This window comes from Nomia melanderi, chromosome 13, assembly GCF_051020985.1.
Source record: "Nomia melanderi isolate GNS246 chromosome 13, iyNomMela1, whole genome shotgun sequence".
NCBI classification, from domain to species: domain Eukaryota; kingdom Metazoa; phylum Arthropoda; class Insecta; order Hymenoptera; family Halictidae; genus Nomia; species Nomia melanderi.
In genome coordinates this window covers 12,934,518-12,954,059 of record NC_135011.1, presented here as the reverse complement: position 1 = coordinate 12,954,059, position 19,542 = coordinate 12,934,518, and the positions used below count along the sequence as shown (strand labels likewise).

General features: G+C 30.7%; 1 protein-coding gene across 6 annotated transcripts in view; it reads right to left on the bottom strand.

Annotated features, from left to right (window-relative positions):
- Positions 1 to 19,542, bottom strand: part of Tusp (WD40 superfamily protein Tusp) — a 177,010-nt gene that overhangs the window by 34,954 nt on the left and 122,514 nt on the right. For all 6 annotated transcript variants that reach the window (XR_012999991.1, XM_076373438.1, XM_031973636.2 and 3 more), the window contains exons 3-5: positions 8,424 to 8,606; positions 2,844 to 2,951; positions 1,222 to 1,387 (exon numbers count right to left, since the gene is read on the bottom strand). Coding sequence is in view for 5 of the 6 variants with exons in the window: in XM_076373438.1 (XP_076229553.1) it covers positions 1,222 to 1,387; positions 2,844 to 2,951; positions 8,424 to 8,606 (457 nt within the window). In the remaining variant the exon portion in view is untranslated. The remainder of the gene's footprint in view (positions 1 to 1,221; positions 1,388 to 2,843; positions 2,952 to 8,423; positions 8,607 to 19,542) is intronic.

Sequence of the window (19,542 nt, the reverse complement as noted above, 5' to 3'; positions counted from 1 at the left end):
GATAAACTTAAAATAAAAATTGTTTTGTATAAACATAAACTGGGTTGCCTAAACAACTATATAAATTTTTCTTAGCAGAAACAGAAATATAGAAATTGATATAAAGTTATATCGGTTGATGGTACAGGCGGTGTTAACATGTGAAGTTACTAAAAATCAGCTCCTCTTGCTTCAAGCAATGCAAGAACGGGCTGCATACGATTAATAGTTTCTGAGGTGAAAAACATTATGTAATCTTTTAACGTCAAGATTTAAAGTATGTCGGATAAGCGAAGAAATCTTTTTCACCGCGTCAGAACCAGCATTTTTCTAGAGGAGGGAAAAAGATAGAACACTGTGTCCCACAATGTGTCAACGTTTATGAAATACGCAGCACGTCCATTCTCTATGATATGGTAATCAGTGTCCGTTTTTTAACCCTTTCGTCCCTGAATATATATGTTGTTTTAATATGAATTTTGTGAAGGAAAACTTACGGCTGCAGATTAATCAACCAAAACACAGGTACTGACAGTTGATAAGCACTTAACCAGTCAACTGCGTTCGACAAGTATACACGTCATATTAAAATTAAAATGATACTAATTCTTTTAACGATAAATTATTTAATTTTTCAGATAAACATGTAATTCTTTTTCGTTTTGCTTTTGCTTTTAATTAGAATAAATTATAAGTACATTTGGCCTGCGTTGGCTGAGTATACACTTTATGATTTGATTTCATTGCGAGCAGTATCAGAGGTTTTGTAAATTAAATTCCATAGTTAATTGGTTAAGCTGTCAGCCATATAAATATTCAAAATTTGTATAGTTACACATTCGGGCAACTCTTCTCTATTTTTACGAGAAAGTTGAACTGTCTGTCGTTTTTAGTTTTCACGTAATACTTGTTTACTTCTAAAAATCGATCGTTTTTACAAAAACCCATGTTTTTCGAAAACTGAGAGTGCTCCAGCAGTTTAATTTTCGGATTCGTGTTTAGGGCAAAGTACTGTATAAGGATCACCTAGTAGAAATTGGAGAACAAAAAAAAAGTTAAGAATACTCACAAAAATTGGTGCGTTTTAACTGTGTAATTATTACAAGATCGCAATTACTCATTAAGTTATAAGCTGAATTTTAGTAGGTTTAAAACTTTATGAAAATATGGCCAACCTGTTCTAGATACACTCAAACATAAGATACGTATATAAGTAGTTTCATAGACAGTAGTAAGACATACCTCTGTGTGATCTGTCATTCGTTAAATCGTCGTCTCCTTCTTCCATGGTAAATTTCTCAGCACTCCAAGCCATTGAAGTGACCCCAGCTGCTAGTTGTACTTCCGACACCATTGCTCCGTGAACGTCCATTACTATTAATTGTCCAGCCGTTGTTCCAAAATACACCTGTGGTCGCAACATTATATAAATAAAGAAATTCAATAATATTTGATTATTTTTTTTCAATACGATGTACTACCTCCGTTCGAAAATATAGTATACATTTCTTTCAAAATGTGAGATTAACGAAAGTAATATTATCTTGATCATTTTTTATTTTTATTTCTAAATAAGTGGTTGCTAGGCAACTAATAAACAAATGCAAAAACCGCATATTTTAGACAAATTAACACTAAAACTACCAGACGGATTGAAATGACCCATTCCTAATTTCTTCTTTTTGCAATTATTAAAAGGATAATAGGTGTTTTTCTGAGAAATGATTAAAGAAGTTGATTTAGCAATACGCAAAAGGAATTGTGAATCAATTAAAGTCTCGTAGATGCACTCTTGGAGTTTCTACAGAGGAATTTCAATTTGTAGTTTTAATGTTAAACATACAAACCCCTAATAATGTTTTTCTAACACTGCCAACTTGTCTAGAAGCAACCATGTTAGCAAAAGGAGGGCATTCCCATAAGATTCCACACATTAATAAGGCAAAACTTAGCGAGGAACGATTACAAACAACATTATCATATTCTATAGAAACAGTGGAATCAGCCACGTCCTTGTTTAATTAAAACTTTTTATATTATTTTTTTCTAGATATTTGTGACTATTTAGTAAAGAAAATCATTCTGATTAATTAAAATTGTAAATGTACATCATATTTTCGGACAAGAACAAAATCGAAATGTGTATCGTATTTTCGGACCAAGGGAGTATGTCCTTTTAGGAACAAAACAAAATATATATCCGTACAGGCTCTATGAGTTACCGTTGAAGGATGCCCAAGCAATGAGCCTTGCCTACATTCCAATGTTTCTAATTTTAATATCAAAGTTGACGCGATAAACCTTCACCTATTTTTAGAAAGCTCTTAACATGTAATGCCTATCTCAGGATCCTAAGGTGACAAACCTACCATACTTGTTAATGTGAGATATCTCATTTTAAAGCATAATATTTTACAATAGTACAATTTTTTCATATCTTCAAACCTTTTTATACAATATAAAATTAACAAATCTAAACAAAATGTAAAACTAAACTATAACTTTTTAAAACAATTTAAGGTAAATAAATATAATTTAATAATTCAGATAAATGTCACAAATTTAATATTTTGATCGTTATATCATCTATAACCAACGAATTTAATCACTCATCATATTTTTTAAAAATTAATTTTGTAGAAAGAGGTAAACAAGATAAATATCGGTGTATATTTATCTTGAAATATAAAAATGAAATTAACTAAAAATGTTTAAATTTTTGGTAGTTTTGTTAGTGCTGGATGAATCATCAATATGTTAAAAACGAAAAGTCATGTTGGAATTAACAATTAGTTAGCATGATATAGACGGAATACATATGAAGTAAATCTTAAAAAGTTGTTATCAATGTTTTTTTACTATACCTGCTGATCATCCGGTGTCCAAATTCCACAGGTAATAGTAGCTTTGTCGTTTAACATCGATGACCAATATCTTTGACCCGCAACACTGCCTACGAGTACGAAACCATCCTACAAACCAAAAAATTAATTTACCTTTCTTATTCAGTTGAAATAAAATAAATTTTGAATCATTAAATTTGAAATTAAAAATGTTTCGTTAAACCTAATAAATGAGTTAAAGATAGATCAGTATAATATAATATTTTTAAGTAACAATATAGAGTGCGATGTATGATAAAATATGAATATAGAGTGTAATAAAATTTATTAAATAAAACCTTAGGTATTATAGATAATATATCAAATTTTACAAGCAAACATGTAAATGATATTTACAAGCAAAGGTAAAATAAAAATAATAGTATGTAACAAATATATTAAAAAAAGTTCAATGTTAGTATAATTTAAGAATTGTATTTGACATAATACAGGGTGGTACATAATATTTTTATCTCTTATATTTTTTGCTCTATAATAAAAATTTGTTTAATAAATTAGAAATTCAAAGAAATTTTTCTATTACTACAATATTAATACGGCAATAATAGCTAATATAACAGATACATGTATAAGTATAATATGAACCACATAAGTTTTCCTCAAATCATATCAAATATCCACTTATTTTTTCCATACAAATGGGATAGAGAGTCTGATTATTTCAGGTACAAGAGATGTTTCTAAGATGGCTACTGTATAGTAAAAGGTATCTCTTTGCTCCTTGGTACGTCTAAAGAGTTGCTTTAATGTGACAGGTAAAAAAATTGATGTTTGCATATACCGAAAGTATAACTCTTTAGAAACGTGTTTACAATTTCGGAGTGAAACAATATAATTACAAAACCTATTATATTTAATATAGATTTTTACTCGAAAACATTTTCATTCGGGACTAGCAGCTCCTGAAATTGCTACTATTTTTACAGTAATTACATTTAATCCTTTGGGCACCTGGAGAAATTTCCATACATATTCAAAAACAACAATACAAATACAAATTTTAAACAAAGATGCATAATTATAAACAAAAATGTATATTTCAGTCAATTTTGATATAAAGTTCATACAATTTTTACACAACACTAAAAACATGTTAGACTTCCTTCATTACTAATAAAATCAAAAAGAAACTTTTCGCAAATGCATGGAGGAGCGATGTATCGATTAATAATAGTTTTTTTATTTATAACTATAGAAATATAGCTTGTAACAATAGCGTGGAGTAATATTCGAGTGACTTCTGTAAATAACTAAAATTCATAGCAAAGAAGAAAGGACAGCATAATGGTATTTTTTTGATGAAGAGAAAGGTTCTCTGTGTGGTCTTGGATTAACGAATCAGTGATTAATAAAATTATTTTCATGTAAATTGCAGCGGAAGATTTATGTGTTTTTATTGATATCACATTCTTCAAATTGATTGTTACGATATTTAAAGAACTATTGTACTGACCAAGCTCAAATATTGCATACATCAACAGCACATTTTTCTATATTACATCTATTTATGTACATCAACAGCTTTTTCTGATTTTTATAATCATTGAAAGTTCTGCAGTTAAAATTGAAGAAATATCAGCGCTTTAAACTTAAAGTTTTATCTTTCTTCTTTTGCCTTTAAGTTTTCAATATATTTGTTTCTTTTTGATACTTGTCTTAGTCAATTCATACTATCTGAGAATCAGTTAGATTTTATGTTCAAGACAAAGAGAACGACGTAAATAATGAGACCCAGCCATCTAATTCTTTTTCATATTCAACTTTGACGTGCTTCGTGGAAGCAATTTTAAAGCATTGTTCAACAAAAAAATTTGTAGTCATTCTTCAAGTATTGCTAAATATTATGGCATACAGTTGACACTAATAAGTTTTATCCAATTAGCATAAATGATTCGTAAAAAAAGTGTTTAAAAACAATCTTCACGATAGTATACGGATAGTAAAATGGAAAGAATATAATATTAAATCATTCAATCGAATTGCACTATTATTATTCCACGTTCATCTAGATGAATGTCACCGTATTAGGTAGCACTATTTATAATACAGAAATGTTTTCATATAAGCGTCGTTTAATTGAGTGAACCATAGTAATTCGATTTAGTCGGAGGTCACCGGTGACCGCCATGGAATTCAACGTGTTAAAAAGAAACAATGTTAAATCGATTGTGGCGACATTTGCTTTACTATTGACTTTCCATTGTTGTGAATTTTGTGAAGATCTGATAAAATTTTAAGATACTTATTATTATACTCGGGAGTTTTATGCATTTATGTGAAATTTAGAAGTGCGAAATTGCACAGAATGCACGCAATACGGAAAAATATATAAAATATCCAAAGCATAGTGATTTTTATAGTGTTCATTAGGAAAAATAATATTCTAATATATATATTTTGAAAAATTTGAATTTGCACATAGATCCGCAGTCTACTTATTATAGTCCCTAATGCAATGTACAAAAAATAATAGCAAAATGTTCCTATCATTTTGCAATAAAAATTGAAAATCGTAAAGGAGTCATGAAGAAATAAGATTTTCGTCGATCTTTAATGGTCCATATTTCTGACAGAGGGTTCAAATTAACGGGGTACGTATTCCTAGCGTGATAGGAATAATACAAAACGATCTTAAATGCATGCCACAGTTGATTTTGTGTTTCTATTTTATTTTCACAAATTAAGTTTTCACGTACATAACTGAAAGTCAAACACATGTCACAACGCCTGATAGAAGACTCAATACTATATACAAATACTATAATTTTCGGACATACAGGGTGGACCACGAATTATTCTGCTACTAACGGTTCGATCGGAATTTTTTTACCTAAAATAACATGGTTCAAGGGAAGCTTTAAGAGGATTCCACTAAATTTATTGTCAACCCCTTTTTTCTCAGAGTTATCAAGGTCACCTTCAGTTTTTATAGATAAACCTACAATGTCTTTTTAATGGCAAACAATCCGCAAATTAGTTCCATAGAAAGAACGTCGTAGAAAGAACTAAGCAGTTATTTCTTAACTGTTTACACGAGTTTATTGCAGCTAGTGGACACTATTTTGAGCATCGAATCAATTAGTTTACATGATACTTTTTAAATGTTTCTTTCGTTTAGATGAAGAAGAAATACTTCGTATGGTCCTTGCCGAATTTGTATTAGTATTAGTATCCCCTGAAGGATGTGTGTAAAAAACTTGTAGAATGTGTGGAAAAAATGGGTTGAAAAAAAATGTGACACAACCATCTTAAAGCTCTCTTTAAACTATGTTATTTTAGCTAAAAATATGTCCAATCGAACGGCTAACAGCCGAATAATCTAAGCTGATCACGCTTCGTGATCCACCCTGTATATTTACATGAACTTTTTTACTTACTTGACCTCAGTAGTACATAGTATAAGATTTGTCCCCTCCGTTTGGGATACCTTGTATACATGTATACTGTTTGCAAGGTTTAAACCATCCTTGTATCTGAGGCAAGATCTCCTAGGTAACCTTCCTAACGAGTCCACTAGCAGATTCCGAACGAAACGGTTCTCTCTAGTTTTCACCAACGCTTTACTCCTTTTATCACCACTATTTTTTCAACCGCCAAACGATAATTGTTATGGTTCCGCAAAAAACAACTGCAGCACTTAAATACCTTGTACGGCTCACTCTATGCTCAAGGTGTTGCATTACGCGTGAAAAGTACAGCAGGAGTGAATTTCGCATATTAATATACAGAAACAAAGTCATGTGAGCATGTATCTAACACGATTCTGCAGTTAAGTTGCAACTTATTTGGGTTTCAACCGTCTTATTTGCATACAGACAGATACAACGAAATTGGATATTGACTTACAGTTTCTCTATAGAATTAGTAAGTCACGAAACTGAACTTTGCACACTGTTGGGTAGAGCATTATGAATGAAGCAGTTAATACACAAGCTGGGTTTAATGAAGCAGGACATTCGAAGCAACATTATTGCGAGTTATTGATAGTATAAAAAGGAGATGTACAAAATTTTATTGTATTTTTATATGCAGGTTTTAATTATACAAGTTACTAATTTTAATAACGTTCTCCCAGTATCTTTATAATTTTTGTTTACTTATCGTCTTTTAATTTTTTTGGAATTACTATAGATACCTATAGAAGCATATCAAGAAATCTAAATTATCAACAAATTATAGTAACATCTGTAGCAGAAAAACAAATTTGAAAAAAAATGAAAGAAGAAGGGAATATCGACTGAATCCTTTCAGAAATTAATTAATTTAATTTATACTATGTTGTTAAGACAGTGAATATACATAAATAAAATAATACTGTTAGTAAAAAGTAAACAATAGTTTATATTTTGTTTTTCATGAAAAACATTATTTGAATGACATTGTTTTAAATTTTTGGTATACTAAAGTCATGAATGATGTTTTACTATCAGAACTAGTGCGGAGAGATTCTTTTAATGGAGGATTCACACATGGGGTATTGGCGCCAGCGCCATTGAGGCTAACTTCGAATTCATGCACGATTCAAAAGTTGGCACCAACTGTGACTCCATTTAAAACGTCAATATATGTAACTGCATGACCAATATTTCGTCCCCTCTCTCTTTTTGTCCATTGACACACAAAAGTATTGGCGACAAAACTTAATATTCAACGTGTGCATCGGATCTTACTGACCCCTAGCGTTCTACTCGAATTTTCTCGGCAAAACTGTGACTAATGTTTGCACGCGGAGTTTAACTTGAAATATTATTACAGCGAAGTTGTATAGTCTTGTGAGAACTTTCCAGATTCACTGTCTGAAACTACTGCGGCTACTGTTTGAAATTAAATTCCCCAAGCGTACAGTTACCTATTTATGAAATTTACAATGGATTTGTTAAAATTTACTGTTTTTGTTTTCTATAGTCTCCTGTGTCTCTTTAGTTACTTCGTTTAATGCTAAACGGAAGTAGAATACAACTTTTGTTTACAATAGAAATAAACAGAATAGCTTTTTACATGTTCTTGTTCGAATTACAGATTCTGTTTAATTGTAAATAAATTCTCGTTACAGAGATAACACAATTTACAGTTACTTAAATCGTTTTGTCCTCGGGAATTCCAGGTGTACATAAAAGTACCGGTTAGAAATTTCGTATTTTAAAGGAACAAAAGATAAATTAATGTAGATAATTCTTTCTGCATTGAAGTGACAGGATATTCAAAGAATATGAAATACCAATTTAAGCATACTTAAAATTATCTGCGAAGTTGCCAAATAATATAATAATAAAAAGTTATACAGTTATCTACAATAACATTAATGCAAATAGTATTGAATGATAAAAAAACAGAAAATTATTTTAAACGCACGATAGAAATATTTGAAGAAAATACAAAGAAATTTTCTTTTCATTTTTAATTAAATTATTTTAATTCTCTTTCTTGCAAATAAATTATAAAAAATAAGGTTTTTAATCAGCATATATAATAGATTGGGATGTATGCACATACCTGCAGTCTTTTATTAAATGTGTGTGAGATTTAATGAAAATTACTTACCCTGTAACATATGAGAGCCATGCGACCATCGTGCGACCAAGAAAAATGCGTGACTGGAGTACTTCTGTCGTTGATCAGTTCTATACTCCATCTTCCTTCATACTTGATCCATACAAAAATAACGCCAGAACTGTCGCATGAAGCTAGTTTCTGATAAGGCTCATTCCATTTCACAAGAATCACCTAAAACACAAAGTTCGTTTTTACGTGAATGATGAGGAATATCAAATTATATTTCAATCTTACTACAAGTTAATACATCTTAGTTGATATATACAAACTTACATACTTGTTAAACATTTTTTAAAGAGTAAGATTGTTAAAAAGATAGAAGTATTAGTTTCGGATGGAAAAGAAATATTTATTATATAGGAATTATATTGTGTGAAAGGTATTGTAAAATGAAAATAATATTGGGTCTAGTATATTCTGTAATAATTCATAGTAAATGTTCCAAATTTTATCTTCACTCAGAATGTACAGAATGAAGATTATATGATACTTTTAATAGAGTTAGAATTTTTTATTTAAAATTGCTAAACTGTTAAATATATAATTCGATATAGTAATCTATTAACATCTCAAGTAAGTTATTATTTACAATAATAATTTAAATATCTTAACTTTTAAGCCGCGGATACTACAGCAATGACTGTGAAAACGTATTAATATATCAACAAAAGTTCTCGCCAATTTATTATATTGTTCATGTAATTACGTATACATGTAAATATAATATATACAATTAACAATACCTATGCATACATTTCAATGTAGAATTTATTGTTATAATCCGTGTAAAGTGAGAATTTTATTATGACACAAACTGGCTATCCGTTTCTTGAGGGTTAATATAAATTGAAATAAAATAACATTTATTATATGGGACTTACAAATATAGTTTGTACAATTGCAGTATCATAAATTATTTACATATACTTTATACCATTGCCAATAAATATACAATATCCACGTAGCGTAATTTTCTAGATATCTTTTGGATTCAGAACTTTGAAAAACTTCCAACATTAATATTAGTAATTTTTCTACAAATCTTGTGAAACTTTCCAGAAATCTTATGTAGCCCGTACAGTATATCTGACTTCTTGGATGTAATTCTACTGTAGGAATGTCCAAGGCCATGATCATACGAGTTTGTGGGTTTACTCAACAAAATCCACTCATGGCCACAACCACGCCCCTAAAGACCGGAACTTCTGTGGTGGGGTAATCTGTGAGCCAGACACTGTCACAAATACCGTTGCAACACGAGTACAGCTATTCAGACAGTTAACCACCCCTCTAGCGAGCCTCACTCACACAACACGGCTGTTCCCACTCTTTTACGACTTCAGCTTTTCCCCTCATTCACTGTCGTGCTCACGAGCCACGAAAAGGACTCTTGCTCGTGAAAGCCCTACTTCAATTTAATACAGGGGTGACGAACTGACAGCCCCCGGGCCGCATACGGCTTCCCCTCTTACTCTGCCGTTTCGCGGAGATTCCCTTCATATCCACTGGACTCCACCAACCTATCAGTCTATCTCTGTATGTCATTCCTCAAACGAAACTCGTCAAATACCTCGGTATACCACTCGACTCCAAGTTATAGTAATGCTCGCTTAAATTCTACAATTTCGGGTCCTAGCAGTGGAATTTAACCGAGCAGAAAAAGCAGGAGGAAACTATTTGCTTCCAGGAATTGACTCGGGCACAGCCTGACAAAGATAAAGAATCGATATAATGAGCGGAAGCGGGAAAGGCACAGTCCGTCGAACATTGAAGGTCGAGACCCGGATCTTCGAAGTGATGTCACACTCGTTAAACATAAACATCGGAGAAAGAAAATTTTAGTTGCAGTCATTTTAACCTTACCTTCTTACCTATAATACCGATGAACTGTTGAAATCTGTCTGATTAAAATGAGTCCAAATACAACGGTAATCAGACTAATTTTATCGACTTAATGTAATTACTGAAATTAAAGGTTCATTTCCCCTAAATCGATATAAATAGACCGATTTACGTCATGTCTGGACTCATTTTAATCAGAACAATCTCAATAAACCAGTGGTATTACATTTGAAAAGGTAAGACTGAAACTGAAATTTTCATCATTGCACGATTGCTGTTTACGTTCGCGGCACCTTATTGAAGTGTGCCGTTCTCTTCCGTTCATTGTATTTATTATTTGTCCGCGTATACTTGGATCATGTTACACTGAGTTCCGGATAGTGAGTAGTGGGGACGGGGCAGGGATGGTGCAGTGAAATTAAGCCGAGCAGATTTCTGTGGAATTCAAGTGAGCATCATTACAACATGGGCCCATCACAAGAAAGAGAACGCAACAGATACAAATTGTAAACAGGAAAAGGTACTGGCTTATTGGCAGAGATTTTAAACTAAATCTACTTAACAAGATTCTTATCTACAAAACCATTATAAAATCTATATGAAGCTATGAGGAATGGCAGGAGCACCATGGTAAATACATCCGGAACGACGAACTACGCTAGAATCTGCAAAAGTCTTTATTATGGACAAAATAACGCGACTATTTCATCAATACAGCGCAAGATCAAGAGACTACTCCGATGCAATGGCTACAGGTATATATTCTACACATCAACTTCGTAGACTTAGAAGGAAACATTCTTGTGATCTGCTACGTTAATATCCGAACCCTTTCCAATGGAACAGGCATTAGCGTGATATATCTCCTGACTATGCTAATTAAATTTACCAAATGTTCTACTCGAAAAGTTGTAAAAATTCTTGGAAAATAAAAAATTCTTTGTATGTGTTTGTATATTATATATCATATACGTAGTGTCAAAGATATAAGAGGGCAAATTTCGATATTGTGTTCTGTCATGCCTGAGGAAAAACAGATCAAGTAAACATAGATTTATTTGGAAAAGTCTTCTTTTCGAAATAGTTTATACTTTTGTTTACAATGATTAATATAGTTGATAAATATAAAATTTTGAGCGGTGTAAATATTCTTTTTACTAGGTGTAAATACAAGGTGGTGTAAACACGTAACTGGAACCGCTTCGATTATTCCACGAGTAGTGATTTTAGTGAAAAATATTTCAAATAAAAGTTTAATGATTTAAAGGTTGATGTTATTGGTCATGGTGTGATGCCATTGGTTTTTTCATAGGAGAACGCATAAAGTTCATGTGAAGGTCAAGTCAAGTTTTTTAATAAAATCATATATTTTTTATTATAAAGGTCGATTAATATCGAAAAATTGATACTTTTTAAAATCATTGGTTTATGTGAGGTATTTTATCTTTGATTATTCAAAGTTTCACAATTAAAGCACTGTGCTAACTCACTGACCATTACAAATGAAACCTATGTGGAAGTACATAATAAGTTATTCGATTTATTTTTATAAATCCAATTTTGGAAAATTTCAAGGTCATCTTCAAATTTTTAAATGAATTGCCGCAGTGGTCCAATTCTACTACTTTGAATAATTGTAGATAAAAGACCTCTAAAATCAATAATTTTTTAATATGTACAGGTCAATACTTTTCTATACAACACTGTAAGATCAATCGAATTGTAGTATAAAAAGTATATAATTTCATTTAAAAAGAAAATTTGACCTTCATCTGACCTCTATGTGATTTGTTATTTCTTATTAACGAAATCATATTATCCTGTCAACGAATAAAATCTGAAATATTTTCCACTACAATCATTATTTGTGCAGCAATCGAATTGATTTTCGTTACATGCATCACTCTGTATATTAGGCAAAGTTATTTATATTACTATTGAAAGCAGCATGTTTAATAGCGAATCAGTATGAATATAATTATTTTTTGATAAAGACAGCGTTTCATAGTGTAGAAAGTTAAACGCTGTTGGTGATTGGTAATGTTCAAAATACTCAAAGTTCATATCAAAAACAGTTTACTAACTACAGTTTACTAACTAAGGCTATAGCAAAGACTACATAAAGTAATATCGCTACGCTAACACACAACCGCTCGCTCGCTAATTGCACCAAAAAGTTACACGCCTACGCATTCCCACATGCTTTTAAAGCACACCCCATTTGCTCTTTCTTTCTTGCACTTACACCTTTCTGAGTAGCACTCTAACCTTCCGTCCATAGTAAAAATTCACGCGGTCACATACACGCTTCATTCTCACGGTCTCAGTTGCTCGGTCCCAAACGCTTTCTTTTCGCGATTCCTTATTTCCAAACTAACCGGCGTTGCCCAGTCGCAAGGCGACACCAAGCATACGCGCGAGCAATCAGCTATTCATACCTGGCAGGTTTTCCAAAATGCAGTCATTCCTCTTTTCGCAAAACAAACCGGCGCCATCCCGTCGCAAGGCGGCACCGACCACCCACAGGCACGCTCGACCATCCATATCCACAATAGTGACAATCAGAATTGTGTATTCCAATATCGCACGGCAGATATTTACTTTATACATGGACGAGCAAAGGGATGTGCCAAAGAAGCTGAGCGTCTCTGTTGGAAGACTTTTCCTCAGAAAAGATGTTCTGCTAAAAGTCCTTTCACTTCGATGCATCGAAGGCTTAGGGAGAGACTGGGCATTTTCTATAATTTTACATTTCTACAAAACTTTTCCAAAATTTGAAACATGTCTATGTCTCTAAGAGTTTTTGATAGAACGCGTTAACCATTTATTTACTTGACACCCTATATATTGACTGAAATTCACTTTCATAGAAGGCATGTACAAGTGAACAGGGACAGAGTGGAGGATATTAGTATAGATAAAACTGCATTAATAGGTGTGCTTTTCATTACTTACGAATACATTTAAATTAATTTCTTAATTGTTTTCAAGTTACGCAATCTAATAATTAAGTCCATTCTCCAAGCGCTTCAATTTCAACCAACAGAACATTTTGTAGAAAGTTCTGTACCTTTTCCAATTTTCTGGATTCATCCAAATCAATTTATCCAAACCAATTTTAAAGTTTTAAACCGTGAAAATTGCAATGAAAAAAGAATCAGTCTTTGTTAAATGACCATTCAGGTTAGAAAACCCCTTAGGGCTCAGAACAAAAACATTTGTATCAAATTTTTTATTCTTATGACACTAATTACACTGGTCTACATAATTTAACGTATTCTTTCGACAAAATGTTTAATAGGGTATTTTAATAGTATTTATTATGTTGAATTCAAATATGCAATCTGTTTTTTTGCATCACGTCCAACTCTTAAGAAAATCAATTGTGAAAAAATTCAAATTTTCAACTTTGAACATTTTGATACCTTAATTATGAAAATCTCTCAATTTTTCTTGCGCAGTATTATTCTATAGGCCTCCCTGAATACAATAATGTATATTTCAATAATACTATAAATATTTCAACATGTTTAAACAGTGTTGAAATGCAAACCGACCCCTAAAACGCACCAATTTTTGGGGACATTTTTCAATTTTTCTGAAAAATTAAACGTCTAGAAGAAAATGGAATTCTAATATGCGACAGAGCAGTATGCACTTTGTAGAATCCAATAAAAAAATTTCCGAGACACATTTCGTTTTCAATTAAGAATAGGTAAACCTAAAATAAAAGTTGTTTTATATAAACGTAAACCGAGCTGTCTAAGCAGCTATCATTACTGAGTTTTTTAATAAATATCTTAGGATTACTTACGTATGCAACATACTATTTTCGATTACTCGAAATATGCTGTCACAAAAGAGAAAAAAATTCTTGGTTACGAAAGGTTTTAAGAAAATAGTTTTTAAAGTTCTGAAATGTGCAATTATTAAATGAACCGTCTATAAAGATTTGCAACATTGTTACAATTTCTAGTATCTATGTAAAACTAAATTATAAATATTTGTGAAATTTAAAAATAAGAAAAATTGGTTTTTTAAATTAATAATTTTAATTTAATCTTTCAAAATAAGGTGATTTGAGTATAATGTTTGTTCCTTATACCATCGTTGGTGCCATAATTATTTCATTTCATGAAGATTGTATTCGAGATGCATTTTTTATTTGCGATTCCAAGAATTTTAGGCATGAAAACGTCAGAAGTCTTGCCATGAAATTACATTATTTTGTCTTGAAAGAAGTTTTTTGCATTTTGTATCGATTTAATAATGTTTTCAGTGTATTATTTCCGTTTACAGTTCCGTTTTCTGGGACTAACCTTTAATTCACACGAAATTCTAGGTCAGTTGGCTGCACGCAGTCTGAAAGCATCAAGGTCTCGGACAACATGGTACGTTATTCATAGCACAATTTGCCTTCAGCGACGAACTTCGAACACAGAGTGTATTATTGAAGTATGGTCGATGTTACTCAAATGAAATGCTTGCACGTTGACTGTTAAACAAATAATCATAAGAATTTCAGAAATTTCAGCGATCGTTGCTTACAAAACGAAAATTATACTCGTATGCTTAATAACAGATATATCATTTTCTTACGTCCATCAAACGTAATATTACGAATTCTATAATTCGTTTTTATTTAATTGTACAATTTAAACGTAATTTTATATTTAAAAAAATTAAAAGAAATCTTAATTTTAATAAAATTCTAAATTAAATGATCCATTAAAAAGAAGTTTGCATGAAGAGAGTTACTCTTATAGTTACGTATATAAATACATGGTAATTAAAATGGTAAAAGAATAAATGTTTACATATAAATTAATTTTATTAATGTTTAGATTAAAAATGTGTTCTTATTATAATGGGCTTCTACTAATTCCATATGATAGAAAGTTACTCAGCAAAATTAGAAGTAATGAAAAAGTACTTTATGTATTGCATTTCAGAACTACTGTTGAAGCTTTTTATTTAACATTGATATTTTAATCAACTTTGATATTTCAGGAACTAAATATAAACATTACTTTCACCTTCCGTATACACAAAGTGTGAAAGGGAAAGCTTGAAAACACGTCATAGGTTTTAATACATTATGTACTTACTTAACCGTGGATTATATGCAAATAGGGAAATTATTTATAAAAATTAATTGATTTTATAATAGTACGATATAAACATATATTTGAATTCATATTCAATTACAATTTACTAAGCTCCATTTACAAAAATAATACACATAGATTGCCGATTATATGTAAATAAATTATTCTGTTGCTTCAAACATTGTTATTGAGTAAACATCAATAACCTAAAGACTTTTTTACGGGCGATTTAAATACATATATTCTTCTCATCAGGAGTATAGATATATGTTACAAAAATTCGTGAGAATCATTAAAAATAAAGAAATCATGTGTTGTAGAGAACTCTTAAAATAATAATTGTATTACTTAAAGTATGTAGATTGTTGCAATACTTTGTTGATCTCCAAGATATTTTATAGATTCAGTCTTCTGATTACTATGTATTGTAGTAGTATGATGAGATAATATATTTGAATAGCGGTGAACCGTAGGTGCTTGCGATACAACGTTTATTTCTCCGTAAATAGATCTCTGATGCATCGTCAAATGTTTTTAATGAACTCTATGTTCCCATTACGTGACCTTTGGATGATGAAAGCTGCATTATAATGGGTTGAAAATTAAAAAGTTTTCTAAAAGTAACAATACTCAGTTTGCTTCCACACATTTATTTCTCTATTTCCTTTTTGTGTGTTAGAAATTTAAAAAATTGAATTTATTTAATCAATGCGTGTATTTTTAGTGTGAATTTAGCTTTATTTATTATAATAAGTTACTGATTTCTGGATGTTTTACGTTTTTAAATACAACGATGCGACTTGGCATCTTACTAATCGTGTTTCTAATCTATATCATTTAAAATACAAAAATTGTGAAATTTTGTATATTCCTCAGTTAAATAATTTAATGCTTTTTTTATATAGGGATATTATTTATAAAGAAAACTAATAAAAAGTTAGTAAGGATAACTTCAAAACTAATTCATAAATAAATTTGGGATAAAAAACGATCCGACTGTATTTTGCCTGAATTAGTCGCAGTTTCAAATGAAACAGTATTTTAAAAGTCAAATATAGTCTTAAACAAAATTATAGGACAGTCTGAATCATTTATTTAAACATTAATAGTAATATTAGCTACCTCATATATCTTTACTAAATTCTGAATAAGGTAATAACATTGTTCTCGATGTAATATTTCCTATTAAATACACCCATTATGAAATTATACATCTGTACAATAAAGCAAAAAAGTTAGTGAATGCAACGTTAAATAAAGAATTGAAGAAACTTTCAGAAAAGAAGAAGAACTTTTACAGAATAATAATTCATAAATTTTTAAAAATATGTTATAACACGTTTTTTTATTTTTGTAACTCAGTTTATTCATTAATTCAACTTATTCAATTTATTGTTCTTTTTACTGATATTAACTTAGTGCGTTTTGTTTTACTAAATTATCTTATACCTTCAATGTCCTTTTATATTACATATTTTATTACTGCTTGAAATGGACGGGTGAAACATTTAGAAACTTGAAATTCTATTGAAAAAGAACTTTGATATTAATTTTGTTGTATCATTCGGGAAACTAACAGTACTTACTGAATTTTTAATCTATTAACATATGAGATTACAGTAAACTCTAACTGCACTAATACCTTGTATATATGTATTCCTAGGTACAAACTACTCAAATACTTTGTATAGACCAGTCAAATAAGTGGTTACAAAATGAAGTAAACAAGTTCGATGGTAAAATTTTCCTAGTGGAAATAAAGATGAAAGAAAAGTCCAAAATTGAAAAACTGATGAATCGAGCAATATAGGATGTGACATAAAGTTAAATGAATGAAAGAAAACGAATTTTTAATTAAATTTGAAAATCGGTCATTTAGTTGGTTCGTAGTGCAGTTAGTGCTAAATGATATGATCGTTGGATTATCTAAATGGTGATATGAATAAATTATGAATATTGTCCGAATTATACAGTATTACTAGTTGTATTGGTTACCGAAGCGTTAGGTTAAGAATATTTTACTGTTTCTTACTATAATAATTCAGTTTGAAAGATGGTAATTTTAAGGGTAGAGGGAACTTATCTTTTGATCTTACATGTTCCTGTAGAACAGACATGTCTGTCGCTCATATTCACTCGTCTGTGCATGATTTAAAAGGGGGAAAGTATATTACATTCGTATGATCAAAGACGGTTCGTGTCTTACTGAAAGATATGAACACGCAGACATAATTTTTTCCGATAAAAGTTTGCAGAACCACAATGAGTTATCTATAAAATTGAAATTGCAATTCGTAATTTCTCTAGTGACTTCTTATGATCGTTTAAGAGAAGACACCACCTAGATACGTCCTAACATAGGTAAACTTTACATATTTTTTTGTCAATAACTTCAGTGGAAACTTCTGATTTTTCTGAGTGTATAACTGTAACCTTCTGCTTTATATTCATATCTGTTCTAAGCTAAAATGTTACAAAGTGGCGCCGTTATTCGCTAGCTTGAGAACCCCTTTTCGAAAAATATTCATTATTGGCCGATTCGATTGGAAACAACTAAAACTTCTGAAAATAACAATTTTTGTGGATTTATAAACAGAAACATATTATCTAAAATGTAGCGTACGGATTTTTCGAAATTTTAATTAGTATGCAAATAACAAGTATTTGAAGTACAGAAATCTGTTTTTACTCGAAAAATTAACTTGAAATATTTATAAAAAGCTAAGTAACTGAGATATCGAAATATCTTATCAACAGGAATGTAAACCGACACAAAATTAGTATCACAAAAGTTTTGCATTTTATAATACTTTTGAGACGATCTCTAACTCATCAAGTTTGTGAGAACAATCTTGTTCCTGTTTACATAAAATTACATTTCTGTTATATTGACATGTTGCTTTGCAATAAAGTATATATACATTTGAGAGCTTCGTAATTTCAACATGGCTTCTAGTTGATAAGAACTTTAAAACAAACGTAAACAAATATGAATCGAAACATTGTAAACAAATACCAATCGTTTAAATTTGGCAGTTCAGGAGGTACGAATACTCTTGTGATTCACTGTAAATCATAGTACACGCTCGGTAGTTCAAGTGTTAAGAATATAAATATTTTCAAACGTGTATGTTTATCATTTTCTATGCACAATTTCTTAAGTAGAGTAGCAGAGAATAGATAAGCATCCAAACGTTAATAGCTCTAAGAATAAAATCTAAAAGCGCAGAATGGTCATGAAAGCACAAATTTAAATGCAAGTCTATCCTTTGTACTATGAACTCCTACAGGAGCATTGAAAAATGAGCGTTCGTTAAAATAACGCAGGCACAGAACGACGAAATTGTAAGTGAACATGCGAGCCAGTGCACGAACAACACTCATGGATCGATCGACAGCAATACACTTTCATGACAGTACAATGACACATTGCTAAACATAGCTTAATCGTAGACCTGGATTTGTTGTTTGCGGTAAATATCTGCGCCTTGCTTTCTGATGGATGATGTTGTCAGGTACTTAATATATAACAGTATCGTCGAACTAATTATAAAGGTATCTTATTAAACGCACTTCTTATTTATCGCATATTTACGATTCAAATGCACTAATATTTTCAGTGTTTCAATCCTAAACATCTTTTTCACTAGCTACGATACACGGAGAAAATGACTTATTGTTAGTATGGGAATAAAAACAGACTTTAATCCTTAAAGATTTTACACAACCCTTTGTTTATCAGTAAATAAACTTTTAACGTTGTAAAATTATATATTATGCTTAATGATGTCAAGTGAACTGTCTTTAAAATATAATTTATTTAATAAGCACGCATACATCAAATAATTATTAAAAATGAATTGTAGCAATTTAAAATATGAAGAAACTTATCTGTCCGGTTTAGTGGGATCTATTTTTCATTTAACGGATTGAGTATCGTAGTGGTGTGAGTGATTGATGCGTTGTGTTCACTACTATAAAAAAACTCTGTATACAGATTCTAGTTGTGAAAACATATTTGCACTGAGCAGGCTCTAAGATTGTCAAGATATGTATATTTTTAAAGTCTGAAGTGCCAAATTAATAATTTTTAACATTTTCATGTTAACGATCCATTTATAAAAAAAATTAGTAAATAGAATTTTATTTCTTTTTAA